Source organism: Rhipicephalus microplus, chromosome 2, assembly GCF_043290135.1.
Source record: "Rhipicephalus microplus isolate Deutch F79 chromosome 2, USDA_Rmic, whole genome shotgun sequence".
Lineage (NCBI taxonomy): Eukaryota > Metazoa > Arthropoda > Arachnida > Ixodida > Ixodidae > Rhipicephalus > Rhipicephalus microplus.
In genome coordinates, this window is record NC_134701.1 from 213,489,750 (window position 1) to 213,517,626 (window position 27,877).

General features: G+C 46.0%; 1 protein-coding gene across 2 annotated transcripts in view; it reads left to right on the plus strand.

Moving 5' to 3' along the window:
* Sbf (SET domain binding factor) overlaps window positions 1–27,877 on the plus strand; it is a 145,780-nt gene that overhangs the window by 49,448 nt on the left and 68,455 nt on the right. For both annotated transcript variants that reach the window (XM_037421552.2, XM_075875915.1), the window contains exons 2-10: window positions 11,493–11,899; window positions 13,471–13,573; window positions 14,492–14,608; window positions 15,970–16,102; window positions 17,018–17,126; window positions 19,265–19,378; window positions 20,005–20,196; window positions 21,682–21,810; window positions 23,478–23,576. In XM_037421552.2, coding sequence (XP_037277449.2) covers window positions 11,493–11,899; window positions 13,471–13,573; window positions 14,492–14,608; window positions 15,970–16,102; window positions 17,018–17,126; window positions 19,265–19,378; window positions 20,005–20,196; window positions 21,682–21,810; window positions 23,478–23,576 — 1,403 coding nt within the window. The remainder of the gene's footprint in view (window positions 1–11,492; window positions 11,900–13,470; window positions 13,574–14,491; window positions 14,609–15,969; window positions 16,103–17,017; window positions 17,127–19,264; window positions 19,379–20,004; window positions 20,197–21,681; window positions 21,811–23,477; window positions 23,577–27,877) is intronic.

Here is a 27,877-nt window from a genome sequence, read left to right on the forward strand (position 1 = left end):
ATTTTTTATTGTTCAAGAACGCACAGAAGAAGTCTCTCACCGGCACCACCTTGGAGGTCAAAATGTTATACTTGTTACATACTACAACGGCTACGAGGGACGAACGGGTGCCGCTATAAGGAGCTTCGCCCCTATGACCTACTGACAAGCTAGTATTGAACGCTCGCGTATTTCCACGATGTATATACTGTGAACTCGGCACGCACCTAAAAACAAGGATATAACATTGTATTGTTTTCCGATTAGTATTGCTACAATGCATTAGTACTGAATTAATGACCATGTGGAGTGTTTATTAGGTACTACAAGACATCGTACGCACGAACTCGGCGCGATTGTGTCGAGCTGAACCAGCGCCACGGCTTCGTTTACGGAGCACGACTCAGCCGGATCGAGTCTGAAGATCGAGTCAGTAGTTCAAAATGACCCACCCTGATCTGTTCGCGTTTAGGGACACCCGTGTACGTTACAAAGCTGGTCGGGTGAACCACGCAGCGCAACCTTTGAAGGTGCGCGGCTTGTGAGCAGTCATCTCGACGCTCTCTCCCCCTGGAAATGAGCTGTCCTGTGTTTAAACACTCCCCATTTATTGGATTACTGCAAATAGGGGCGTAGAATATTTACCGTCGCTCACCCCCCCCCCCCCCAATCTTAGGCTTAAAACTGTCGGCTCTATGTAGAATACAGGGAAGCGCCTTAATGAAACGCATGATGGTGCTTTGTGCAATATACAAGTGTAGATCTAACGCAACATAACCGCATGGTCTTGCTGAGCGTGTAGAGACCAAGCTTCCCCACTGTCGCTGTCGGATCCACCAAAGCAGGCGGTGGGCTTTGCCGCAAGACCCTCGTTGTCGCCGTCACGGTCCAAGAATGCGCTGTGTCGCAGCCGCAGTTTACGTGTTTGCGGGCGTGCAGGGCGCGTTCGCTTCTGGATCTTCAATGGAGCGTGCGACGATGACGACCGCGCCGTTGGGCATACTTTGCTTGTCGAGGAAACTCGTGTACGCGCCCATCATATATACTCCTGGGTCTGTGTGCGTGGCTTTTTATTTGTTTACCTATTCTTTTCTCGAGCTGGGCGGACCGTCTTACGGGGGCGAAGCCGTCGTCGCGGTCGTGAACCGGAACGGGCGTTGTTGCGGGCCCGCTTCTCGTCTTGTCCGAATGGAAGTCGCGTCTTAACGCTACTTCAATATTTCTGGGTGCTCGCGCGCGTGTTTTGATGTCGTCGCAGTCGATTACATTTGTTTAGAGAATGTTTAGGGAATTTGGAAAGAGAGGAAGGGAAAGAGATAGAGAAAAGGAAGCTCATGCGCATACCATGTTTGCTGAACTGATAGGGACAGTTGGTGTAAATTCATGTTTGAAAAAAACAAAAAAAAAAACAGTAGTAATGAAAAACGCGCGTCGCTTCTTTGTAATCTCGAGCGTGACTCTTGCGTTTCGTGCCCCCCTCCCCCCTTACACACACAACCCCGGCCTTGCGCCGGTGGCAGCGCTTCCAAACCCCCCAAAATTGTTTTCCGAAAAATTATGTGTTTGCATATATACACGCACACATACAAACGTACCCACGACTATACATAAAGTATGGTTGCACGTCCCTTCCCCCAATTACAATTTTTGGTCACGCCCCTGGCAGGGGACGTGGGCCGACCGATGCAATGTCTGATGACGTGAATTTTAGTCCCGTGATTGCAGACCTTTACGCCTGTGCTTTCCCTAACTAGCGTTAGCTATAGGGAGTGCGAATTATTTTTACTCGTAGTAACGACGTTTTTTCAATGATGCCTATAGCGAGTCCACCATGTGTGGACCAGTGGCTAAGTTGCTCGGCTGTCGACCCAAAGGTCACGGGTTCAATCCCTGCCGCGGGGGGTCGCATTTCGGCGGAGGCGGAATGGTAGACGCCCGTGTACGGAACGGTGTCGTTGCACGGTAAAGAACACCAAACGGTCGAAATTTGCGGAGTCTTCCACCACGGTGTCCTTCATAAGCATATCGTGGCTTTGGGACGTAATACCTCAGATGTTATTATTATTATTATTATTATTATTATTATTATTATTATTATTATTATTATTGATGCCTACTGTTACGATTCTGGAGAACGGAGCTGTGGTTACATGTATGCATTAAGTGAGTAACTTTCTTTTTAGCCAGCTGTCGTGGTATATCATTATGTTTAAACGTTACATACATGGAGCAGAGTGTATATTTTGTAAGTTTAGCGTGGGAATTTGGTGGCTACAGGGCCTAGACAGCTTCCGGTTTTGTCTACCGACGGTGCTGGTGCATAATAACAGCCTTAGCGAGCTGCCCACAAGTTTCCAGCACTTACATCGCCGTATTTCTCCAAATATTTCAAATAAGTGACATTCTATAATAATCGTTGGGGTTTAACGTTCTAAAACCAGTAGGTGATATTATAAGCTCGGGGCAACAACACCTTTTTTTATCTGAAAGCTTAGCAAGAGGCTTTCCTCACTGTGACACGACGTAACCCACGCTTTCCGCTTAGGTGTTTGAGACTGACAAATGAAGTGGCCTGAATTTTCTTGGGGCACGGCGCTTGGCTGTTACTAAGTAGTGCTCTCTCATTTCAAAACAATCATGTATTACCAGCTCGCCCAATCAACCATATTGGCTGTTGCTATCGCAATCTTGAAATGCGCGAGTGCAATTGAGAAAGGCAAGACCGCGGACGAAACCTCCGCCTCTATAGGCGCCCGGTTTTCGGCGTTTGCCCGTCACGAAGAAAAGCGTTCTTCTCTCCCCTGACGGAAGCCTGCGCCGTGACGTGACGGACGAAGAAGCGCTTGTGTGAACGGGGCCACGCTCTGACGAACGCTGTGATGGCTGCGCACACGTGCGCCGGCGGCACGCACTCCTTTGTGCTGTAGTATAGCTTCGGAGATTCGCGGCGCGCGCCTGCCCGCGTCCTCCTCGGCGTATTGGACTGGCGCCCCCTTCGAAGGCGGCCCTCGTGTGCGCAGTGCTATCAGACGTCGTGAAAGACGGTCCAGGAGGCTGCAGCCGCGCGAAGCAAGCGCTGGATGAATTCAGAGAAAGCGTACAGTTAAAATTAACCCTTGTTGACGAGTCGAGATGGAAGGAGATGGACGAAGGTGCTTTTTTTTTTTTCCGCAGATAGGATCCAAGGTGGTAGGTGGTAAAAAACATTTATTTCAGAAAAAGTCTACTAGAGAGTGCCGACGTGGCCCATCGCCGTGCTAGAGTGGCCAGACCCTATTCCGGGACGCCAGTGGAGCCGGAAGCTTCCCGCGCGCGCTCCACCAAGGAGCGTTGCGCAGCCAAGGTAGAGCAGCCGAGCAGGTGCTCCTCCCAAGCCTCTCTAGTTGGGATAGGAAAAGGGGGTGAGAAAGGGACGGGATTAACTGGGCACGATGCTACGACGTGATATGTGTCGGCGAGGACATGACAGGTCGAGCAGGTGCCATTGATTTCCGGCAAAAAGTGCCTGGCGACCGCCGGACTGATAAAGGTGTTAGTCTGCAGGCGGCGTAGCAGTCGTTCGTCCGCTTTCTCCAAACCACGTGCGGGGTCCGGGTAGAGGCGGCGTGAAGCCCGGTAATAAGCCAAAATTTCGCGAAAGCGCGTCAGGTTGGTATTGCCAGATTCCGTCTCGGGACATGGAGGGGCAACGGCCCGGAGAGGAGAAGCGCGGGCAGCGGCATTTGTCGCCTCGTTGCCGGGCAGGCCCGAGTGGCCTGGGGTCCACACTATACGAATGGGATGAGGGTTAAAGCGCCAAGAGGCTGCCTGTAGTAGGCTAGCCGCCAGCGGAGCAATGGAACCCTGAAGGTACTGAGAACAGGCCGAGCGCGAGTCCGTCAGGATGGTGCGTGAGGCAGGGTGAGAGGCGGCCAAAGCTATGGCAACCTCTTCAGCGTGCGTTACTGTGTCTGCTCGAAAGGAGAGGCCATCTACGTGTTTGCCCTCTGTAATCACGGCAGCCGTGAAGTGACCCGAGGGGGAGGGACCCGAGACGTCCACGTAGAAAACACCAGGACGATCGGAGTGTCGCGTATGAAGGGCCGCGGCGCGTGCTCGTCTACGGCCAGGATGGAGGTCGGGGTTCATATTACGGGGTAGTGGTTCCACCCATAGCTTTTGACGCCAGAGCTCTGGTACCGGCTGCAGAGGGTCCAGGCGACATCCGCGTTTATCTCCCCGTTAACTTTCTCAATTGTCGTCATCATGATAATCACAAAACATCGTATTCACGCCCTCTGCAAAACAAACCCCCCCCCCCCTCCTGATCAACAATTAGCGATCTCTTTCACAGATGGATCAACACTACCTTGCTTTCTTTGCTTTTTAAGCTTTTTTGAGCATTCTCTGTGTGTGTTTCGTTTGTGTTCATCAATTGACGTTGTGTAAATAACTGCTCTGCCCGAGCTGGAAGACGCCCTCAAGATCTATGACGTCATTGTGAGCTTGCGCAAGTTGTTCTCATTAGCGTTTCCGCTCGGTTACCATTTCGCATCGTTTCTATCTGCTTCAGCTGTGTGAGGCGGAGAACGAGGTTTATCTATAATAAAAAACAAATAAAACCCTTCAGTGACTATATAGTTAACCGCTGCTTAATTCCGCAATACCCAGCCTTCAGAAAAGCTGGGCCATGACTTTTATCGTTTGGTGCATGTGTTTGTCAGTAGGACGAAGTTGAAATGTCACGAGGAGCGTTACCAACTCGTCCGAAGCCTAACTCGATTTTTTTATTTTTTCAGCTTCGCTGTGAGCCCTTCCATTTTCAAAGCTTTGATAAGTAACCGTACACTGCCTACGAGGTTCTACACAGTTGCAGTCCTCAATGTTTCACAATCTCTGTGCATATGCGAGGAAAACCGTGCATCGATTTATAGATAGGCTCGGTTCCAGTCCTTGCGCTGAAGGCTCGCCCGTATGACACACGCGCATTGCGTCGCTGCTCGCACGAGGTTGGGGGGGAGCGAAGTCACGCCAGTTTTTTTTTTTTTTTTTTACCTCGCGGATGCGTGCAATCCGCAGCTGGTGGCGGCTCATTGTGATTCAATTCGCAGCTAGTCGAGCGAGAGACGAAACGGGACCCTCTCTCGCGCGCTGCGTGCAGCTGTGCAGATTCGCGAAAGCTGTCGGACGGTGTGCGCATTTCTTGCTTATATTTCAAAATTTAATTTTGTAACCTTCGCTTGGTTTATTGCACGTGCGTTACGTCTATTTTATCCCCTCCCCACCTGCTCATTTTTTTTATCTTGATCTTCTCGTTTTTTTTACTCTGCGCGAGAAGTCTGTTCGGAACCACTAGCCGGATGTGGTAAACGAGTTTGCCCAGCAGGACGGGTACATCGCCACTTTTCTTTTGTGTTCTTTTTTTTCCCTACTGTGCCGTACTCTGCTAAACCACGCTGTGCATCTGACTGCGACAGGTATTGCTTAACGTTACACTCCATCGCAGAGATGGAATCGAAATGGACCTTCGCGGTTTTGCACACGGCAGTTGCGCAAGCAATTCACTGCGGACTTTGAGAGCTGCACGTGGAGCTCGAATTTGCGTTTCCCCGCGAAGCGAGCGCGCCCGGGTGTGTACGTGTCGAGCTAATGGTGAGACGCGAGTGAAGAAAAAAATAAGATGCTAGTGACGCGGAGCGCTGATGCAATTCCGAACACGTGTTTTATGCTGTTAAGACTGAATTCGGTCTTAACCGGCAAAAGTGAAATACTTAATTGTCACGTTTCTATGGTAAATATTGCAATATTGCGTGTCTCTGTGTGTGTGTTTAGAAAAAAGGGGGTAACGATTTAAAGTACCAGGCACTCTACTTGGGAGAGCATGAAGTGGTCCCGTGGGCCTCACACTTGAGTGGCGGCTCGCATAGCTGATCGATTTGATTGATTGATTGATTGATATGTGGGGTTCAACGTCCCAAAACCACCATATGATTATACAAGACGCCGTAGTGGAGGGCTCCGGAAATTTCGACCACCTGGGCTTCTTTAACGTGCACCCAAATCTGAGCATACGGGCCTACAACATTTCCGCCTCCATCTGAAATGCAGCCGCTGCAGAGCTCGCATAGCACCTCCTGCCGATAAATCCACGCATATCCACAAATTGAATGCAATGTTGATGATGGGCGGACCAGTGTGCATCGGATCATGAACTATGACCTTCTATTTTGCTCTGATTAACAGCCTTTTTTTATTTTTGTTCTTGTTAATCTTTTATTGCCATATGCTTTGACGGATGGGTGGTCAAATGTCGATGTTTTTACGGCGTTGTGCCTTTTTATTTTTTTTGCGTTCTGGTTAACAGCCTTTTTGATAACCTTTTTGTTGTTCAAAGATGTTTCGGTTTGTTCACATGCACCTGCGCTACATCTGCCTGTAGACGCCGCTGACGGCGGACAAAAAACAAAAACACAATCGCGGAGACGTCCTCGTTCTAGATTTTTGCGCTGCAGAATAAAAGGCGAGATAATCAAAATTGGCAGAATCATTTTTGCATTCGTCTAACACGATTCTATGGCGAAATTGTTCTTATTTTCCTTCGATGTACTGATCCTACCTTTCCCCACCCGGGAAGTCTCTGCGCCTAACGTGTCTCTACACTGCCTTTGCAATCAGTGCACCTTTGACCACGAAAGCGACGTCATAACGGCGCCACGAATTTTGTCGATCTATGACGCCTTGATGATGTGGTCACGTGGTGATCCCTCGCATTACTCGTGTTGACGCCGCTGTCAAGGACGGCCTGTTCTCGCGTTTGGTGCAGTGGTATCCCGTGCAGGGAATTTTCCATTTTTCAGAGAGTTTTCGCTTGACATTTTTAGCCCGAGGGAAATCTTCAAGATATTGCAGGAAATTTTCCATTTTTCAGAGAGTTTTCGCTTGACATTTTTAGCCAGAGGGAAATCTTCGAGATATTGCAGGGAATTTCAGGAATGGTTAAATTCTCCTATGGCGACCGATAATTAGCGTCACAGGGCGCCTTCATCTGCTGTAATCGGTTTTGGCGCATGTACCACGCAAGCATAGCCCTTAAGATTTGTTTCTGATATTTACGCGTGGCGATTTCTAGCTCACTACTGGTGTTAGACTTGAAGCCTACACTGTGCAATGTACTAACAGTATATCAATTAATAAAGTCATGCTTTTGATGGGTGGCAGTGGAAGGGGTAGTCATGATTTAAAACATCGCCTGTACGTCAGATACGTGTAATTATAGTACGTGTGTGCGTGGACGGGTTGGAAATTAGTACTGCTGTGCAGAGAAATATGCTGGGCGTTTCGTCAATGTTTGCTGGGAAAAATCTTCGAAATAGTAATTAAAATGTTTTTGAACGGGCCCCGCCGCGGTGGTCTAGTGGCTACAGCAGGGGCGTAGTTGGAATTTTGTCCGCCGTGGTGGAGCAGTGGCTCGTCTGCTGACCTGAAGTTCACGGGCCGCTTCTCGATGGAGGCGAAGCGGTAAAGGCCCGTGTGTGGTGCGATGTGCGCGCACGTTTAAGAGCGACACCAGATGGTCAAAATTTCCGGAGCCCTCCACTATACGGCGTCTCTCGTAATCATATCGTGGTTTTGGGACGTAAAACGCCAGATATTATTAGAATCTTATTTCGCTGTTAGGAGATTTCTTTATTGTGTGTGCGCTTGTGCGTTTTAGATCGAACAATTTCTTCTGGTTACGCCTATGTCTTGCCATCACTGTCTGTCACAATTGACTTGTACCCCGCTCTCGGCGCCAACGGCAGGTACGGCCATGTATCTGGGAGGCCTCCTCATCAGGAAATGCACCGTGACCGACAAAGAGGCGACGTACGCCAGCAAAACTGTTGGAGAAACGAATACGAAGTCTACGAGACGTCCGGCGCCGTGTAGTTCTTGTTTCGTTGAAGGTGTGCGCGGCGCGCGTGTCCGTGTTTGTTCGCGCCCGCCTGTCAAGGTGGCGGGGGAGCGACCGACCTTGGCTCTCTGGGTGTGCACGCCGCTTTGTTTCCCTTGTCTTCGCTCTCGCTCGCCGTGTTTCTGCTGGCGGGTCATCGCGGCTTCGCGAAGCAGGACCGCCGCCGCTCCCCCGTCTGCACACGCCGGCTGGCTTGAAGACTGTGGATGTGACCCCCGCAGCGGTGGCCTTAGTGGCCAAGCTACTCGGCTGCTCACCCGCATGTCGCGAGATCGAATCCCGGCTGCGGTGGCTACATTTCCGATGGAGGCGCAAATGTTGTTGTAGGCCCGTGTCCGCAGATGATATACGCAGATGATACAGTGCTAATGGCCGACAACAAGGAAGATTTGCAGAGATTGATGGACATCTGCGGTAATGAGGGAGATAGGTGTAGATTTTAGATTCAGTAAGGAAAAATCAGCAGTCATGATTTTTAATAACAAAAGTAGTGAGCTTAAAATACAGGAAGTCACGCTAGAGATAACAGATAAATACAAATATCTGGGCGTATGGATAAGCAATGGGACCGAGTACCTAAGGGAACACGAAATATACGTGGCGACTAAAGGTAACAGGAATGCAGCAGTGATGAAAAATAGGGCACTGTGGAATTACAATTGGTATGATGTTGTGAGAGGAATATGGAAAGGGGTCATGGTTCCTGGACTGACGTTCGGCTATGCGGTCTTGTGCATGAGGTGAGAAGTTCAAGCAAGATTAAAAATTAAGCAACGTGGAATAAGTAGGCTTGCTTTAGGAGCTCACGGGAATACCCGAAGTCAGGGAGTACAAGGTGATATGGGATGGACATCATTTGAGGGCAGGGAAGCTAGCAGCAAGATAAAATTTGAGAAGCGATTGAGAGAAATGGGGGAGGAGCGTTGGGCTAGGAAGGTTTTCAGCTACTTGTACATGAAGAATGTCGATACAAAATGGAGGAAGCGAACCAGAAAATCGACTGGTAAGTACTTGGAAAACAGCAGGTGGCCAAACCAAAAAGAACTATCGGTTAAGAAGAAAGTGAAGGAAACGGAGACTGACATGTGGAGAATTGGCATGATTAAGAAGTCTGCACTAGAGATCTATCGAACTTTTAAGCAGGAAATTGCCAAAGAAAGGATCTATGATAATACTCGGGGTAGTTCTCTACTGTTTGAGGCCAGGACGGGAGTATTGCGAACCAAGACATATCGGGCCAAATGCGAAAATACAGTATGCAGTGCGTGTGGAGAGGAAGAAGAAACTGCCGAACACTTGATAATGTTCTGTAAAGGGCTTCACCCTATAGTCCAGGATGATGGCGCACAGTTTTTCAAAGCACTGGGGTTTAGGGACAGGGAGGGCAAAATAGACATTAAGCGGGTAGACTTAACTAGAAGGAGGTTATCTGATTGGTGGCTAAAGTCAAGGCACGAGTGAAAATTAAACCCTTCACTGCAAAGTACCCGTCCAACTTTACTATTTAAAGGAAAAAAAAGATAAATCTAGTGGTTGGTTCGCTAAGTATTACGGCTAGGTGGCGTTAGCCGCCGCTCGATCTAAAGGGTATAGCCACATCCATCCATCCATCCATCCATCCATCCATCCATCCATCCATCCATCCATCCACATCCATCCATCCATCCATCCATCCATCCATCCATCCATCCATCCATCCATCCATCCATCCGTCCGTCCGTCCGTCCGTCCGTCCGTCCGTCCGTCCGTCCGTCCGTCCGTCCGTCCGTCCGTGTGCTCAGATTTGGGTGCACGTTACAGAACACCAGAGGTCGAAATTTCCGGAGTCCTCCACTACGGCGTCTCTCATAATCATATGGTGGTTTTGGGACTTTAAACACCACATATCAATCAGGACTGTGGATGTGATGGGGACGCTACACCCATTTTGTGAGTTTCTGTTCCTGAGTGTGTCCCCCCCTCCCCACTCACGCGCACATACACCCCCCTATTTTTGCTCTGTACCAACCCTTTGTATGCTGTCTTACAAAGGTTTAGTACCCATCATAAGCCCATCGTCTCTCGCTGTCTTCGTTCCCTACTTCTTGGAAGGATCGAGGTTCTGCCTTGTTCGCTTATTTTCTTTTTATTTCACTTTTCGATGCACTCCTCCCCATCTTTCTCCTTGCCTTGTTTCCTTTCCTTTAGCTTTTTCTTTTCTTTCTTCTTGCCACGTCCTTCGTTTTACGATCGGACACGCACGGTCAGTTTCCCCAGGGCAGTCACTCGATCTTTACGCTTGCCCAAATTCGACATGCTGGCCTCCGCAGCTATTTATTTTCTAGCTTTCGGGCTTCGCTTTCTTGTTACGTGTTCTCTTTCCACCTCTTTCTTTATGGCTTCTGTCGCGTTGTATCGCGTGCTGGGAGAGGATATGGCGGTTCCGGCTCAGTGTGCCGGTCGTTTGCGGCTGCTCCCACTATTACGTAGAATAGGTCGAAGATGGAGCAAGGCAGAAATAGGGAGAGAGAAAATGAACAGAACTTGGCCCACTTGACCGGCCTTGCAGAATCGCAACCCAGTTTCTGCTGGCGTTGTTAGTGGGCGAGAGACTAGACCACTGCATCTGATTTTTCTGAACGCGACGCTGTCTCGATAAGGAGACACATATTGCTGCTCACGTCAGAATTGCAAAGTGCTACTCTTGACTAGTGGTTATCTTGTTGCAGATTGCGTGGGCACAGGTTTTCGAGAGCACCGTAAATGAAACGCCATATCATTTACGATTAAGAAGCTCCTGGTGAGGTGGCGAGGTTGAGATTCCGCTACAAAACACCTGTTCATTACTGACATACTAAATAGCTAAGTTCCTGAACTAATGCGTATGGTGCTGTGCAGCATTATGATTACATTTGTGATTACAAATGGCATGCTCAACAGCTGCCTAACAGCTAGGTGAGGTTCTGGCGATACCTGCGAGCAGCTAGCTACATCTTTTGCATGATACTGGCAATCGAGAATAGTGCCCACCAACATGTGGCAGAGTAACCTGTGCATGTCTATCCGAATGTTTTAAGTTAAGTATGTCTAGTGATGCTGTCATTTTTCTGCATTAAATTAAGATAGTTTCATTGTATTTGAAGTCATTAACAGTTTGAAGGGATTTAACTATCACTAGTTGCCAAAAGAACATATTAGAGCTTTTGTTTTATTCTGAATAGCTCTTTTAGTTTTGAAAACTAAAGCTTTCTTATTACTTTAAAATAAGAAAGATTTAGTGAGAAAGCTTTAGATTAAGTGAGGCTGCTGAGGCATAGAAACGTTGGATACTATTATGGAGTCCACAGGAAAATGTTAAGAGGAGCTTGATAGTACTTGCAGTAAGTCACAGTGGTCGTCACATACTCAAGGAATCGCAAGGGGTCGGCAGCGTCTGTGCAGCACTTGGTGATAACAACCTTCAGTGGCAATGAACAAATAATGTTTGTCTTTCTTGTGCATATTGATGGAACGAGTACTGTTCATCTTTCTTGTGCATGTTAATAAAAACACCAATGGAATTCTGTAGTTTCTTACATTTTCGTCCTTGTGCCTTTTGCAGGGAGTGGGCTGAGCTGTGGGCGCATCGAGCAGCGCTTTCCTGAGGAAGACTGGAAGGACACACCATTCATAGAAGGCATTGAATCCTTCTGCCAGCCACAAGGATGGGCCCTGGTCACGGCACGCCGCCAGCCGAACTTCTTCGTCGCCGTGCTCACAGACATCGATGCACAGCGGCACTACTGTGCCTGCCTTGCCTTCAACGAGCCAGTGGCGTTGACGCCTGCAGCACTGCAGCGTCGACGTCCCGACGAAGAAGACGAAGACGATGAACAAGATGAACTGGCAGCCACGGCTGCGGGCCTAAGTGGTGGGGGTACAGGGACGCTAGTGCAGCACCACTCACTTATGTACGCCCCCAAGTGTCTGGTGCTTGTGTCTCGGCTTGACTGTGTGCCAGCCTTCAAGGTAAGCTGGCCTGGCTGTAATATACGAGCAGCTTTTGGTATCAAGGGGGATCTATCGTAAGCCGAAAGCGGTTGGTGGGCCTAGTTTTCTATGGATAAGAATGTAATTTATGAAAAGTAGAAGAGGATTTTGTGGGCTACATGGCTTAGAACATGGAAGTTGACTACTGGCATTCACTTTATAAACATGAAGCTAGTTAGAATCTATGAAATGGACAAGCTGGTTAGAGTCTATAAATCTAATCCATCAAGAGTGCCCATTGTTGTCTGTCTTGTCTTTCACAAGACACTGGAACTTGAAATATATTTTGGGCCTTTTGGTAAAATGAACATCATTGGCATCTAGGCTCTGTTTTTGGCAAAAAGTAAACAACAAAACAGCTGAGAGCTTTCTAAGGCTCTTCAAGCAGGATCACAATACTTTGAGTGCCACGGTTCTATGGTGATATGCTGTTAGCACCTCACAGGAAAGTCATGGGAAAGTTTGTGTTTTATCTAGGATTTCCTACAAGAGCAGGCTTCTCTTTAATTTTGATTCTAATTCTATGCATTAACTGTACGAAATTTTTGAGTGTAAGTCAGCAATAGGTGTACCGTACTGATGTATATTATGATAACAAAATGAACAAACGAGGAAGCAAGACAGCATATGCACGAACAAAAGTCTCGGGAAGATAGGCTCCACGGCAAGTGACCACTGACTGAAATTTTGTGTAAAGGCCGTGTTGACTCCTCAGTCAAACTGAGGAGTCAACTTTTTGCAGGTGAGGGGTCCTGAAAACTCCAGTCCCCAATAGCAGGTGCTTAGTATCTCTCACCGCATCAATTTATATAACTTGATGATATCATGTGCTTTCTTCTTGTCATTATATTTGTACTACATACTTTGTATCATAAAATAATGTAATAGCAGTCAACGCTGCAGACACTTTTGATAAGATCAGTTTGCCAGCGAGTGTTTGCTAAGTGGTGAGATCTTCAAAAATATTGTGTTCACTACTAGTGACAATTTTTTTAAAACTTTGCAGTTCCACCAAGTATTTGTCCAGAAGGTACTTTCATCACACTTAAAAAGATTCGGTTTTACCAGAGTCCTCTTTTAGTGATTGGAAAGCTGTATAATTTCCCTTTTTTTCTAGAACTCCTCGTGCATGTCTGGGTAAATTGTATTTGCTTAAACCATGCGTAGTACACCTCGTCTGCCCATTTTGTGCACACTTCTAAATGCAGGAATGGTACACAAAACTGCAGAACTCTACGTTCTTTCAAGTTTTAACAGTTGTCTGATTTCTCCACTGCATTTATTGGGGTTGAAGATTGGATGCTGCTTCCTTTGAAACTTCGTCCTTCAAATGCGATACACTTAGTTTAGTTTTTACACAATGACTTACAGGAGGACTGCTGGAGGGGTCAACTGTTGTTTGATAGTAATTTAAAAGGATAGAGGGAGAGAGAAAGACTGAAAGGAGAGTCTAAAGCACAACAGTCTGACTGATTTTTTTTTCTCCTCTCCCATTCCTCTCTCGTTGGCTCTTTCCTGTCCCCCCGTCCCTTTGTGTCCTGGTCAACCAGAACTGCCTAGGCATCATCTACACTGTGTACATAGACAATCTGCCAGTCCAGATTGAGACCCTCGTGGGCAACATCCTCGGTTGTGTCCAGGTGCCAGCACCAGGTGACCGTCCCCCTTTTTTGGCCTTGCATTTTTCTCTCATTCTCTCTCCTATTTTTAAAAAGTGGTGGCCTTATATCTCACTTTTTTTTCATAATAGTGGAACTACTATTCTGAGCTTGGTTACTTTCTCTCTCCCTCTGTTTTCTCTTTCGATGCATTTTTTTTTGCACTGCCTTTGTTTGTGATTTGTTAGTTTTGTTGATCTAAGCTGCAACTTTGTAAAATGTTTGCACAATAGTAGTCCTCTTAGGTACTTGTCATGAGCACAGTTGCTATTTTTTTGTTTAGTTTGTTTGTGTGTATGTACCACTCTGATGGGGCTGTTTTAAGAAATAGATGGTGACTACAGTCTTGCCCATTTGAGAAAATACAGACATTTAGGTGCATAGTGTTATTTACGTTATTTCTTGAGTTTGCCGGGCAGATGGATTTTACTTGTATTCCCTACGAAATTTGGCTTCACTTTTGCATACTATATTGCATTACAATATGTACTTGCACTCTCTTGGCTCAGTGGTTAGTATAGTGGCACTATATTAACCAAATATGTGATTTTTCAACAATGCTGAAGAAAAAAATACACAAGCATCATTTATATGTAGATTCTTTTTTCCACTGCAATATTACTGTTACGCCTCATTTCCGAACTCTTTCTTTTAACTATGTTAAATTGTGCAGCATGGTGGAAATGAGATTGGACATCAGCCAAAAATGAACTTGTTCACTTGACTATCTTATGTAAAAGCAGCCTCTTTTTGGCTGGTGTCATCACTATTTTGCCACATGATGCTGTGATTGGCCAATATTCTACCCTTGCGCCCATCAAAGACATTATGTTCATGCTACAGACAAACTTTGTTTAATTTATCAGTGAACTTAATGCTTCGTTATGGCATGGCCATTTTCTTTCCTTCCCAGGGGGCCCTCAGGTGCGCTTCTCCATTGGGGCGGGTGACCGGCAGGCACTGCAGCCGCCACTTAGCGCACTGCTGCCGATAACGTCCTGCATTGTGTACGAGCTCTTCCAGCAGCTTGGTATGGGTCCCATTGTATTTCTATATGCTGCTTCTGTTACAAATAAAGGAGGGAGAAGGGGCGGCGGACATGACCGACAGCCACGGGTGCTGGCTCGCGTAGTTGTTCTGTTGATCTTTGATGTAGCCAGACATTTGGGTCCGGGTCTCCTTCTTTGTTTATCGCACTTCGTTCCCGGGCTGCTTCACGTACTTTGCTCAGATGAAGACACGTCTCATTCAATATTTGTCAATGTGCTTGTCAGAGTGTTTGTTCATTTTGAGAAATTCCTTTGATAGGACAGCACACCTGTTTTCTTGCTTTGCGTTGTATTTTCAAGCTTGTTTTGAAGGGTGAATCTTAGATATTATGGCATCATGCAAATATCGTGAAGCCATCACACTGTTGCTGTAAAGGACACCGTCAGTGATTTGTTGCTTTTCATCTGAGGCTAGAAGCTGCTATAATGACCACTTGGTTACTGGCCACTCGAGCATCTGTGGTTCGACCTGTTGTGTGGTATTTAATGCTTTTGTGTGTGCGTGGTTTGAACCAGTTTTTTTTCGTAAAGTGTGTAAATGGTTTTGACCTGTTTTCAAGTTGTGGTAAAGCTGGCGTGCCATTTATGGCGAGATAGAGGTTTTGAAGGATGCGAAACAGAAATACAAAGATTAGCCAGATTTATAGTTTATGCATTACTCCAACTGTCAATGGAGCCTAGATTGGCCAAAAGGCTATACAACTGACACTGACAGGGAGTAACTGATGTGTTTATTATGACCATCATTTAACTTCGGTATCATGTCTGGTTGTTTAAGAAAAAGGTGTGACAGTTTTATGAAATTCAATGCCAGCAAACAAACAATCTGGCCTAGTTTTATTACTTCTGCTCACGGGATGCTAAAGTGCAAGAGAGAATTATCGTGAAATCTGAGATCAGCATTGCTTCTTCAGTGTTGAATTCATGAATTGAAGGTCTGGTTTTAGTGTTCCGAGCCTAATAATTAGTTTGTTTATTGTAAATAAACATAGTGATTCTCCTGATAGAGCGATGTTTTTTTTTCTTTTTTCAGACGAATTTGTTTTTAGCATTCCTTTAACAATTGACTGTTACCTCATCTTGAGCTGCTCTGAAAGGCTTACCTACCAGTTACTCAGTTAAGAGGTCATGCATTAAATTTTATTCCCTCGGTTGATGAAAATGTTTGTGTAGTGTTTGTTCACAATGCATGAGCGAACTGTGTCAAGTAGTTTCAATTGCATATCTAAGGTCCTGGCACTACTGTCATTGAAGGAATGCTCAGGGTGTTCGAAGTGATATTAAACTTAAGGGCCCACTTGGCCAAAGCTAAATATGTGATTTGCCATCTGTCGCTACCCAGGTATCCACAATGTTGTCACCCTCTTCTGTGCTGCCATGACGGAGCTGAAGATCCTCTTCTATTCGCGAAGTTACTGCCGCCTCAACGATGCCTGCTCAGCACTCACCAGCCTCATGTTCCCCTTCAAGTATAGGTAAGGCTATGGTTTACCCATGAAAGACCCCTTTGCTAATTCACAAGGGCAATTTTCTGCATTGCACATTTGCCCAAGTGAATGATTTCCTTAAACCAGTCAGGGTTTAAATTTAATGTATATGTTCTGAGGCATATTTCTTGTGCATGGTTTCATCACAACAGTTATGTCTAAACTTTCGACTTTACAAGTGAAGCGTGCTGCGCTCCCACATATTGAAAGAAAAAATTATGTAGCCATTAGCTTGTTAAACTGCTTCTCTAGAATTGTGGCCTCACAATTATGCAAAAGTTTCATTGTGTCACCTATGCATAAATTTTAATTATTTAGTTCATTATGCTATCTATGCGGTTACATCCCATATTGAATCGTTTTCTGTGAATGTTTGCGGTTGGGCATGTTGGTACAGATCCATAGTGAAACTTCGGAACATGGAACAGTACTTCATCCTGCCTCGTCTCTTTCCCCGTTCCTTTCAGTGTGCTGAAAATTTATTATGGGTTTTCTGTTAGAGCATTAGTTTAATGACAAAAAAAAATGCACTTGATAGCTTTTAAAAATGTATTCCACCTCTTTTTCGGCATAACAATTGTTACCTGTGATAGGCTTTGCTCGATTCATTTTTGCAAAGGTTAGTTTGGTGTAGTTAGGATTTTGTGACAATTTTTTGTTGTTGCAGAGTTGGCTGGTATCTGGTGGCGCTTAATACATGGCACCAACTTTCTTTCTTTGTTTAAATCTGACGTCACTTCTTGTTACTATATTTATGGCTGTCTGCTGTAGTGGTGTTTGCTGTGGTGTTATGCTACTGACTGGGTCCAACATGCTTAAGCTTCCAGCGTAACGATATACTCTTCACAACTGTTGTAGAAGCCGCTGCCATGTGTAACTGTACGACACGCACTTTTTTTGCAGCCATGTGTACATACCCCTGTTACCAGCCACCTTGATAGAGTTCCTTAGCACACCTACGCCATTCATTATGGGTGTTCATTCCTCTCTTCGGTCCGAGGTGGCAGAATTGGTAAGTCCTGCATGTGTGCGACAATTTGTTATCGTTGTATACATGGTTACTAAAGGTGCTTGTCTTTTCATGTTTAAATTTTCTGCAGAGTTATTAGTGAGATATTAAAGGACTGTAAAACTTATTGATTAGCATAATGTATTGTATGTAATATCGGTAATTTCACAGTATAATTTGCGTTATGGAGTCATGCTTGTTTGAATTGATCTATCTAAGCTATTGGTTGAAGTCCTTCTTGGTGTTGATGCTTTAGATGCATGTTAAAAGACCCCAGGTGGTCGAAATTTTCGGAGCCCTCCACAACGACATCTTTCACAATCATATGGTGGTTTTGGGATGTTAAACTCCAACAATGATTGTATTATATCATACATTTTGGTGCTTTCACATACCATTTTTTCAGTCGTTTCAGATATTACTAGAGTGAATATATATTAATCAATAATGTCGGCATGTTGGCTTGCTTATGTATTTTATGATGTTAGTAAGCAAATTTGAATAAGGGGGAATAATATCATTGGTGTTTTATCACAAGATAGTGCAATTACCGTATTTACTCGATTCTACCGCGCCCTCGATTGTAATGCGCACCCGATTTCCACGGCAAAAAAAAAAAAAAAAAAAAAAAAACGTAAGACATCGATTGCAACGCGCACCCATTTTTCTCGATGGCCCGCACGATCACACCACTCTAAAAAACGACTCCTTTCGGGAGCGTCTTCCATTTAAATATGAGGTATGGGCGAAGCTTGTGCCCATCTGACATGTAACAGAGCATTGCCGTCACAGTAGTTTTACCGTGGACCGATGTCAGCACGCGAACTTGCTTCGCCCCCTTCTTCTCTACAGTTGTGGTGCCAGGCATGTCGAAGTAAGCAGGCGTCTGATCGGCACTCCTGATTTGCCCCAGCAGGTAGCCGTTGTTGTGCCGCAAGTTTAGGACGAACCTCTGAAAACTGTGAAGCTTTTCATCGTACTCCTCCGCAAAAATTTTCACATATGCTCATTCCCCTTGGAGGGAACAGCCTTTCCTCTTCATAAAGTTAGTTAGCCAGCACCTGCTCGCTTTAAACTGGCTCCGCATTAGACCTTTTTCTAAGGCTAATTGCATAGCCCGCACTTGGAGCAGTTCTGTCGTCACGGGCCGCTGTGCCGCTCGCTGCTCAAGCACATACTCGCCGAGCAGCTCTTGAAATTGCGGAAACCGACCCTGCTGTGGTCCACTGAAGCCTTTGCGTGAAGCTTTGCTGTCGACAGTCTTCTCTTTTTGTTTCCGCCAGTCCCGCACGCACGTTTCGGGAACTCCGAACGACCGCGATGCGGCCCGATTTTCGTCCGTTTCTGCACACCCGATGACTTTTCTTTTAAAAGTGGCATCGCGGTGCACTCGAGTTTTTGGAGTCGGCCCTTCCATGCCGTCGATGCTAATGCGCTACAAGATGACGAACTCCTCAGCACACGTACGAAGTGCCGCACATGGGAAACACATAGGCAGAAATGGCCGACGCGCCATGGCGACGCACGTAGGGGGCGGCCATATTGGAAACGCCGATGGCAATAGAATGACCGTATTCATTTTTTTTTCGCACTCGATTCTAAGGCGCATGCGATTCATGAACTCGCTTAACCGGAAAAAAGGTGCGCGTTAGATTCAAGTAATTACGGTAATTTGAAGCTGCCTATTGCAACTATATATCCTTTTGTGACGGAACATTGTGACTAGGTTAAATTATTGTTAACGTTTTCATCAAGCATGTTTCATACATTGTTATTTACTTGAACAGAGGACACAGGCAAGGTGACAAAATGTGTCGAGCATTTTTTCAGTAGTGTTTAAGGACTTGTGTACAATATACTGCATGATATATATGAAACATGTTGTGCTCGTGCATATTCAAGCTTATATTTGAGCTTAGTCTGATGTATCAGTTCTTTCATACCTATTATTCATACACAGCAGTAAATAGTGGTTTCAGAACTATTGCTTTGAAAACTATTTGTATGAAGCGCATGCCTGCATTGAACTGATGTTTGAAATCTCTGCCATTCTCTGAATATGGCTCCTCTATTACTGTGAGTTCTGCACGCTGCGTACTTCGTAAGGCTCACAATGCTTCTTTCTTTTCGTTTCCCTACAGCTAGATGTTCTGCTGGTGGACCTGGACGGCGGCTCGGTGCTGGTGCCCGAATGCGTCACCGTGTCCACGTTACCTGAGCCCCTTCACACGCAGCTGTACACGCAGCTCTGCATGGTGAGCTTGTGCATGCAATACTTCACCAGCACACCGTGTTTCAGCACATTCGTAATGCCTGTTTCGTGGAAGCGTCTCTTTTAAGCACACTTGAATTCGGGGCATTGGGCTAGTTGCTGATCATCAGAATGTAAAATATAGGCATCACAGAGACATCTCAGATATGACAACAGGCAACAATGAAATGCTAGCGTAAAACTATATTGCCACTTTCACCTCTTTTAGTGATCATATACCATGGCTGGGAGTGTCACAATTCTATAACGATCTAATTTCACTCATTCAATTTTGTGCTTGAGTGCTGTGAAGTTTGAAGTTAAAAGTTTATTTTTACCTCACAATTACATATTGACATTGATTTTTTTTTTTGTGGTCACAACAAAGATATAATATGTGGTATGTATTGAGGGAAAAAAGCTGCGATACAAATGCAGCTTGACTAGCCCCACATCCCAAGGTTATCATTGTAGTTAGATACAGGTCATGAGTGGTTGACAAACAAAGAATAGAATCAACTGAACAGAATCGTTTGGTTACGTTAGTCCTAGTATGATGCAGTATATCTCTTATTGGTCTGGCGTGGTGGAGAGGTGCACAGAGCTCCAATGTTCCTCTGATCAATGCAGGTGCTCCGGCCAGAGCTGATGTCGGCAGACGATGCTTTTCCACCCCCGCCACCGGCACCATCGCAGGCAGCCATGCTTGACAAAGAGATTCGTGCCATTTTCCTGCGCATCTTTGCCCAGCTGTTTCAGGGTTACAGGTCCTGCCTGACCGTTGTGCGCATTCACCCGCGACCATTCATCACGTTCCACAAGGTAATAGTGGATCCATGTCAGTTCTTCAGAGTAGTTTTGAAGATATCAAACTGTATATTAGTTTGATGCATACATAATTTTTTCGTTACCATAAGTATGAAGTATGTGCATTGTTGTAGCATGACACTGAAGTAAACCAAAGCAATGAACTGTAATGTGTAGGAGTGTAGTTATTAAAAGAACAGCGACAATTTCGTACTTTTTTCGGACACACCAAAGATGTTGACCAGCATGGCATTCCTCTTGAGCTATTGTGCATTTGTTGTGGACCCTTGCTTGAAGTGATGCTAGAGGCAAATGGCATTTTATGTCATAGTGAAAGGTCAATGCTTTGGAATATATTAAAACGTCAATATCGGGTACAGCAGTGCCTTAGTAATTTAGGAAGTAAGATAAATGGAAGACATGATTTGGTCCACCAGTAGGACATTCTGAAATGAAAAATTCTACATTCCATCATGTAGAAGGCCCTCATTACCATTACGTGCTCCAACTATTGATTTAAAAAAAGAACATTTTAGTGCATTATAAGACTGAATAAGGTGCAACTTGCACCTTTCTGTTTAATTCATTGAAAAAAGAATTTCTTGAAGTTATCTTTGAGAACCACATGGCTGGATCAAAATTTCTGCTTTCACTGAGTTCTGTTTTCATTGGTGGCTGTAGGGCAGCAAAGGGTGAGCATAGCAGATGCTACGTCGCAAGGTTCTTCTTGGAGGTCGGCGGTGGAATTGGGCTGACGGCATGCAAACCACTAAAACAGGATATTCTTCCAAACGGCATGTTCCTGACATGAAACAAGCACTGCAAGGCTTTACAAATGCTATTTAAACAACCCCTGTCAACTTTCTTTTAAGTGTATTTTAGGAACACAACTCAAACTTGGGATATACTTAATTTATTTTGCATGGCATTTCAATTAAAACATTTTGAACATGGATGTTAGAAGCCTCATAAATGTAAAATAAAGGGTCAAATAATTCAAAATAATTCTTAATGGCTCGTTGCAGTCAAATATTGAAATAATATGTATGGGGGAGCATATCTAAGCAAGAAGGCCTCACATGTACCATGTGTGAGGCAGATGTTAAATTTGTTATTTAAAGTAAAGTTCAAGAGGTTTCTTGGCATTTGTAGTCTTCATTGCTCCATTTTCGTTGCTGTAGTGTTGCCAGTGATGTTAAATTGTATGAAACATTCGGCCACCTTTTCTAATGACCACCTCTGTTTGCAAAAACCTGTTCTGCATGCGTATCTTTTGTCACATATTTATCCTTGTCACTGTTAGAACAGCTTCAGGAAGTGGCAGCTTGATAGCTTTGAGCACCTGTAGAACATTCAGTATAAATGCTTTTCCACATTTTATAACTTGGAAAAATATGCTTGTCAAATAGTGATTGATGAGATAATGGGAGGTTACTGTCCTTATATTTCAAATCAGCAAGGTTCAGTTTTCGATATTGTGGCTATATGCCAAACTTGCAGGCGGCCTTTCTTGGACAGCGTGGCTTTATTGAGAGCGAGTTTGTCACCAAGCTTCTGGACTGCATGTTCTTCAACACCTTTGTGGCGGAGAGAGGACCACCATACCGTGTCTGCGACATTTTCGATGAGGTACGAGTGAAAAAGAAAAAGAAAAAGGAAGAAATGAAGCCGTCTAGTGTCCCTCATGGGTCCCACTAGTGCAAAAGTGATGCAGTACCCTTTTTTTTAGAGGAAATAGAAGGCAGATAGAAGCTGCCTGTGCATGAATGAATGTAGCATTTTTCACAACTGAAGTGCTTAGTGAAAATTTCTGAATAGTTTAAGCATGTTTGTGCGAGTACTTGTGCCATCTGTCCATCTTTTTGTTGTTGCATAATGTTACAGCAGACTCCCATTACACGAAACTCTTTTAAATGAAATTGTTGTTTAGATGGAACATCTGCCTCTAATATGATTGGTTTCGTACTTACTTGAATTCTGTACCGCTGTTTTTCTCTCAATAAGTGAAATTCTTGTCAAACGAAACATGTTTCCCTGGTTACTTCAGGTTTCGTCCAACAGGAGTCTACTATATCGCTATGCGGGTGCCCAAGGCTGGCCGGTGGAGAGGCCTAGCGACGGGAAGACGTGCTAAGTTACCCATTTGAGCTGCTGCATCTGGGTGACACTGAAAAGAGTGTAGTTCCACCCAGGGCGTTTATTGCATTGTTCCTAAAGGAGAGGGAAAAGGGGGTGATTGGCCAATACAGAAGGGTGTGACATGGGTTACGTGACATGTGGGGTCACACCTGATTGGCTACATGAATTCAAAAAGGCATGCAACGAAAAAGATGTGGCTCCATCTTGTGGCACTTAACAGGTAACAGAAACACTAGTAATGAAAACTAACAGACAATGCCGACGAAAGTATGGGGGTTGTTATTAGAAGTACTTTAACATATATGTAAACATAAACTCGCATATGTACCCTATAAAGTGGACGGTGGATTACCGCCACGATAGCTCAGTGGTAGAGCATTGGACGCCTTATTTGGAAGTCACAGGTTTGGTCCCTGCTGGTGGCAAGTTATCTTTTCCTGCACTTTTCTTTCTTCACGTTTACAATACAGTTGCTTCTAATAACACCTTCTATACTTTCCTTGGCATTATTGTCTGTTAGTTCTCATTAATATTGTGTCTAACAATATAAAACGAGCCCTCAAATTTACACTTTTCTACAAACACTCTAATGTGATTAGATAGCACCACGAATCGACATAATGTGACACGTACATATAATATTTATTACACCGATTTTTCAAGAGCGTACACCAATCTTTCAAGAGTGTGTCAGGCTTCAGCTCAGCTCGACTTCAGCTTTATACTAAAGTCAACTGCACTTACATAATAGTCAAAAGTTCGACGAATAGTGGAGGTGCATTAACAAAAGCTATGAGTTGGGTATGCAGCCATGTTGTTGAGAACTATCAGTGTAATGCTAAGACATGGGATTATAGTGATGTCAATTACATAGTAATACCAGTCAGATACCATGAATGAGATTAAGAAGAAGAAGTGGAACATGACAGGTCACACATAAGTAGGGCAGATCACTGGTTGTCTGTTCCTGTAAAATGCTAGGTGATTAATTTAGTCCCATATTAGTAGTAATTAAGTTATTGTGTCAATTGTCCTAAATCGTCACTTGTATTGAAGTCACGGTGATTACTCTGAACAACTTAAGAGGAGGAAACAGCTGTAAGATACAAGAAGCAGCAAAAGAAGTTTATTATTGTTTGGTGTTTGCTACGTTGCAGTTGTATGCAAGCATGAATGACCTTCTGAGGACAGAAGCTCGAGATCCCGATCTGACTTTGCACCACATCCGGCAGCTTGCTCAACAGCTCTACCTCAACGTTAGTATTCTGTGTTTTTCTGTGGCTGTACATTTCCACCTTATTTCTTATTCCAGTGTTGTAGTACTATATCCTATGTTTAGTCATGCTTATCATACCCACACCATTAAATTTATGCTATCAGATTCAGTGGAAGTGCTGAGTAATGAAACTGTCACGGACGGCCAATTTTGGCGACCCCGCGTCACGGCAATTAACGGGCGCCGTACTCCCCCACTGACCGTGGGAACGGCGGGCGCATGAAAGAGAGCCGAGAAGTGCAAAATGAGGTGCCCTTCTTCGAACGTCGCAGCCGACGTTTGATCTTTTTGTAACTGCGGCGGCGTCTGCAGGGTCGTGGAAGGCCGCGATGTACCCCGAACAAGGATTAGACTACGGGACGCACCGGCTTAGAGCCAAACAGTCTGACCGTTCCCACGGGGAAAACCGTGAGAAAACCTCTGGTGGCCAAGTCGTATGACAACAGCCCAACAGGTTGCCACTCTCGCCAGTTGAGGGCCCTCTCCTAATTAAAAAGGGGTGGGGTCAATATATTTTTCGGGGCGCAATTTCAATCAATTAAACGCGCGTTATTGGACCCATGTAGAAGTCTCTTGTCCCCAAGAAAGAGAGCGAGGAGACACGAGGGGGATTTAAGCGCAGGATTTTGCCCTGCTAGGCAGGCTAGTCACTGACCAACATGGTTTAGAAACAGATCAACAAGTATCTCTTCTAGAAGTTTTTAGTGTGGCTCTGTATCGCTGGCCACCTAAACTTAGCCGTTCATCTAGTTGTGACGCGATATTAACGTCCGCAACGTAGACATCGGGACTTCGCCTCGAATTAGCTCAACCTGCCTGAAGTCACCTGCAAGCACTAGCCTCCCGGAGCCACCAGCGTTGCAACACCGCCGACATCGCAGTCGTGCCAGAACTCTCTTCGACTTCTCGCATCCGATCGTCGGGGACGCAATGCTGTCGGTCATTACACGTATGCCTTCACCTGTTTATATCTTCGAACTTTCTACTCCGTAGTTCTATTGTTGTTAGTTTGTGTAGTTTGTAATAGTTCTCTCTCGTAAGCTGATTTATTGTTTCTTTATATGTATTTTTTAGTTGTATCAACTGTTGATGTATTTTGTTAGTTGTATTGAATTGTTGTACTAGATCCCGTGTGCTGCAATATCACTAGAGTAAAGTTTGTTTTGTTTTCTCACGTCTCTGATCTCTTCACTGTTTCTGCTTGCGTACGGAACGAACTAACCTGCTGTCATTCCCGTCGCCGACTTCGCGCTTGGGACGCTAAAGTGGAAGCTTGTAACAAAACTGGCGTCCGCGACGGGGAAGTTCCGTACAAGAATAAGACAGTGAGGGGTGAACGAGAACCGTGCGGACAGCGTGGTGATAGAGCCGCACAGTTGAAGTGGTTGCATCCTGCATATGATTGCGCTGTTTTTATATTGGCATTATAGGGACAGTTTGCAGTATGGAGTGTATGGATTTTGATAAGTGGATCGCGCACGGTAAACAGTTAGGCCTCGAGGGCGCCGAACTGAGACAATGGGTTAAGGAGCAGCAGGAACAGGCGCAGGCGTTAGCCAGAGAAGAGCGGGCACTGGCCTGGGAGGAAAAGGAAAAAGAAAGGGAGAGAGAACGCACAGAAAAGGAGAGAGAATGGGAAGAAAGAGAGAGAGCGCGAAGAAAGGGAGAAAGAACGGGAAGCGGCAAGGGAAGCGGCAAGGGAAGCGGCAAGGGAAGCCGGAGAACGGGAAGTGCAGTTACTGCAATTAAAGATTCGCCTCGGTGAGAGTAGCAGGGTGAGCCGATCCAGCAGTGAGCACGGCGATGTCGGGGGGGAGCAAAGTTTGAGAATACACACAAGTAGACTGTTCGTCACCTTTGACGAAGGAAGGGACGACTTAGGTGCGTTTATACGCCGGTTTGAGAGCATCGCCAGAGGGCAAAAGTGGCCTGAAAGCCAATGGGCAACGGCGCTTTCGACATGTCTTACAGGAGAGGCGCTAAGGGTTTATGGCAGGCTACCACCTACAGATGCAGCGGACTGCACCAAGGTTAAAACCACCCTCCTGGGTTCCGAGACAAGTTTAATAAGGAGAGGCCAGTAGGGGGTGACAGCAACACAGTACGCGGCTCGCTTAAGACATTACTGCGATAGATGGGTTGAGCTGTCCAAAACTCGGACAGAATTCGAGTCCCTCAGCGCATTGTTGATTAGAGAGAGGTTTTTGCATGGATGTGGTTCGAACCTGGCATTCTATTTGAAAGAAAGGAGGGTGGAATCCCTGGGAGACATGCTTGAGCAGGCAGACCAGTTTTTAAAAGCTCAGGGTGGAGCAGGCCTAGCGAAAACAAAGAAAGATAGTCCCATAACGGACGAGAAGGGGAAATACGAGAAAGGAGGCAACAGCCACGCACCACTACCACAGTGCTATATTTGCAATTGTGGGAATCACCCGCCGCACTTGTGTCGCGACAGACCTGCCGCTAATGTAGCCATCGTCTGCTTCAAGTGTGGGAAAAAAAGGACATAGGGCAAAGGACTGCCGGTCAGGAGCAAATAACTCACTCCAGGCGTCCTGCCTCTACGCACCAAGGGAAATGTGTGAGGATCCCATATGCGACGGGTATATCGAGCTTAGGATTGGTGAAAAAGTCCCCGTCGTCAACGCCGTAAGGGTGACACCACCGAAAAATCTGGCCGGGAACCTACCAGTGGCCACAGAGACCCTCCGAGGCACAGACATATCAGTGTTGCGGGATACGGGGTGCAACACAGTAATCGTGCGGAGGAAGTTGGTGAAGGAAGATGAGCTGACAGGTACACGCAGACTTGTCTACTTGGTTGACGGAACAGCGAGGATGCTGCCCGAAGCACGGATTGAGGTTGACACCCCCTACTTTACTGGCAGTCTGACAGCACTATGCCTGCAAGATCCACTGTATGACCTCATTCTGGGCAATATCGATGGCATAAGACCTCCTAATGATCCCAGAAAGGAGACTGAAAAACCTGTCTCGACAAAGGAGTTAAGGGAAGAGCCCGTAGCAGCAGCTATCACCCGTTCCCAAGCACATGCACAGCCGGAAAAATTTGCCAAGCTTCGTACGCCTGGGACCACGGCGGGATTGCCGGGAGATAACTATGGCTGCGAGCAGAGGGGAGATGCGACACTCAGTGTTTTGAGAAGATTGGCTGGAAGCAAACATGCCGAAATGGGAAGGGAAGCGTCGAGTATAAACAAGAACAGGGACTGCTGTACCGACAGTACACAGAGGCCAACGGACGGCTTGTACGCCAATTAGTCGTTCCGCACTGCCACCGAGAAGCTGTGCTTAAAACAGCACACGATGGTATAATGGCAGGACACTTGTGCACGCAGAAAACCAAGGACCGGATCTCGGAGTTCTTTCGGCCAGGCATCACAGCTGACGTAAAAAGGTTCGTCGCCTCATGTGACATTTTTCAGCGCACCGAACCAAAGGGCCGTGTACCACATGTTCCACTGGGGAGGGCACCCATAATCGACACCCCGTTCAAGCGAGTGGCGATCGATATAGTGGGACCGATTCACCCGCCCTCAAAGCATGGGAACCGATACATTTTGACTTTGATGGATTATGCCACCCGGTATCCAGACGCAGTGGCGCTCCCGAGTATTGAAACTGAGCGAGTGGCTGAAGCCCTGGTCGAGATGTTCTCCAGATTTGGCGTCCCCCGCGAGGTACTGAGCGACCGTGGCACGAACTTCACATCGGACCTGATGAAGGAAGTAGCGCGGCTCCTTTCCGTGCGCCAGCTCCACACCACTCCATATCACCCCAGGGTGAATGGCTTGGTGGAAAAATTCAACGGCACCTTAAAATTTATGTTGAAGCGCATGTGCGCCGAAAAACCGAGAGATTGGGACCGCTACCTGGCACCTCTCCTCTTTGCCTATAGGGAGGTTCCGCAGGCCAGTATGGGGTTTTCACCCTTCGAGCTGCTCTACGGCCGCCATGTGAGGGGACCCTTGGCGATACTGAAGGGGCTGTGGACGAACGCCGACTTGACTGAAGAAGCTAAGACAACGTACCAGCATGTTTTCGACCTTCAGAACCGTTTGGAGGAAACGTGCCGCCTGGCACACGAGGAGTTGGAAAAAACCGGAGCACGGTACACGAAGCTGTACAATCAAAAGGCGAAGGAGCGGAGTTTCAACCCCGGAGACAAGGTACTGATTTTACTTCCCATCGACACGAACAAGCTGCTGCTGCAATGGAAGGGCCCTTTTGATGTCCGGGAAAAGAAAGGTGAAGCTGACT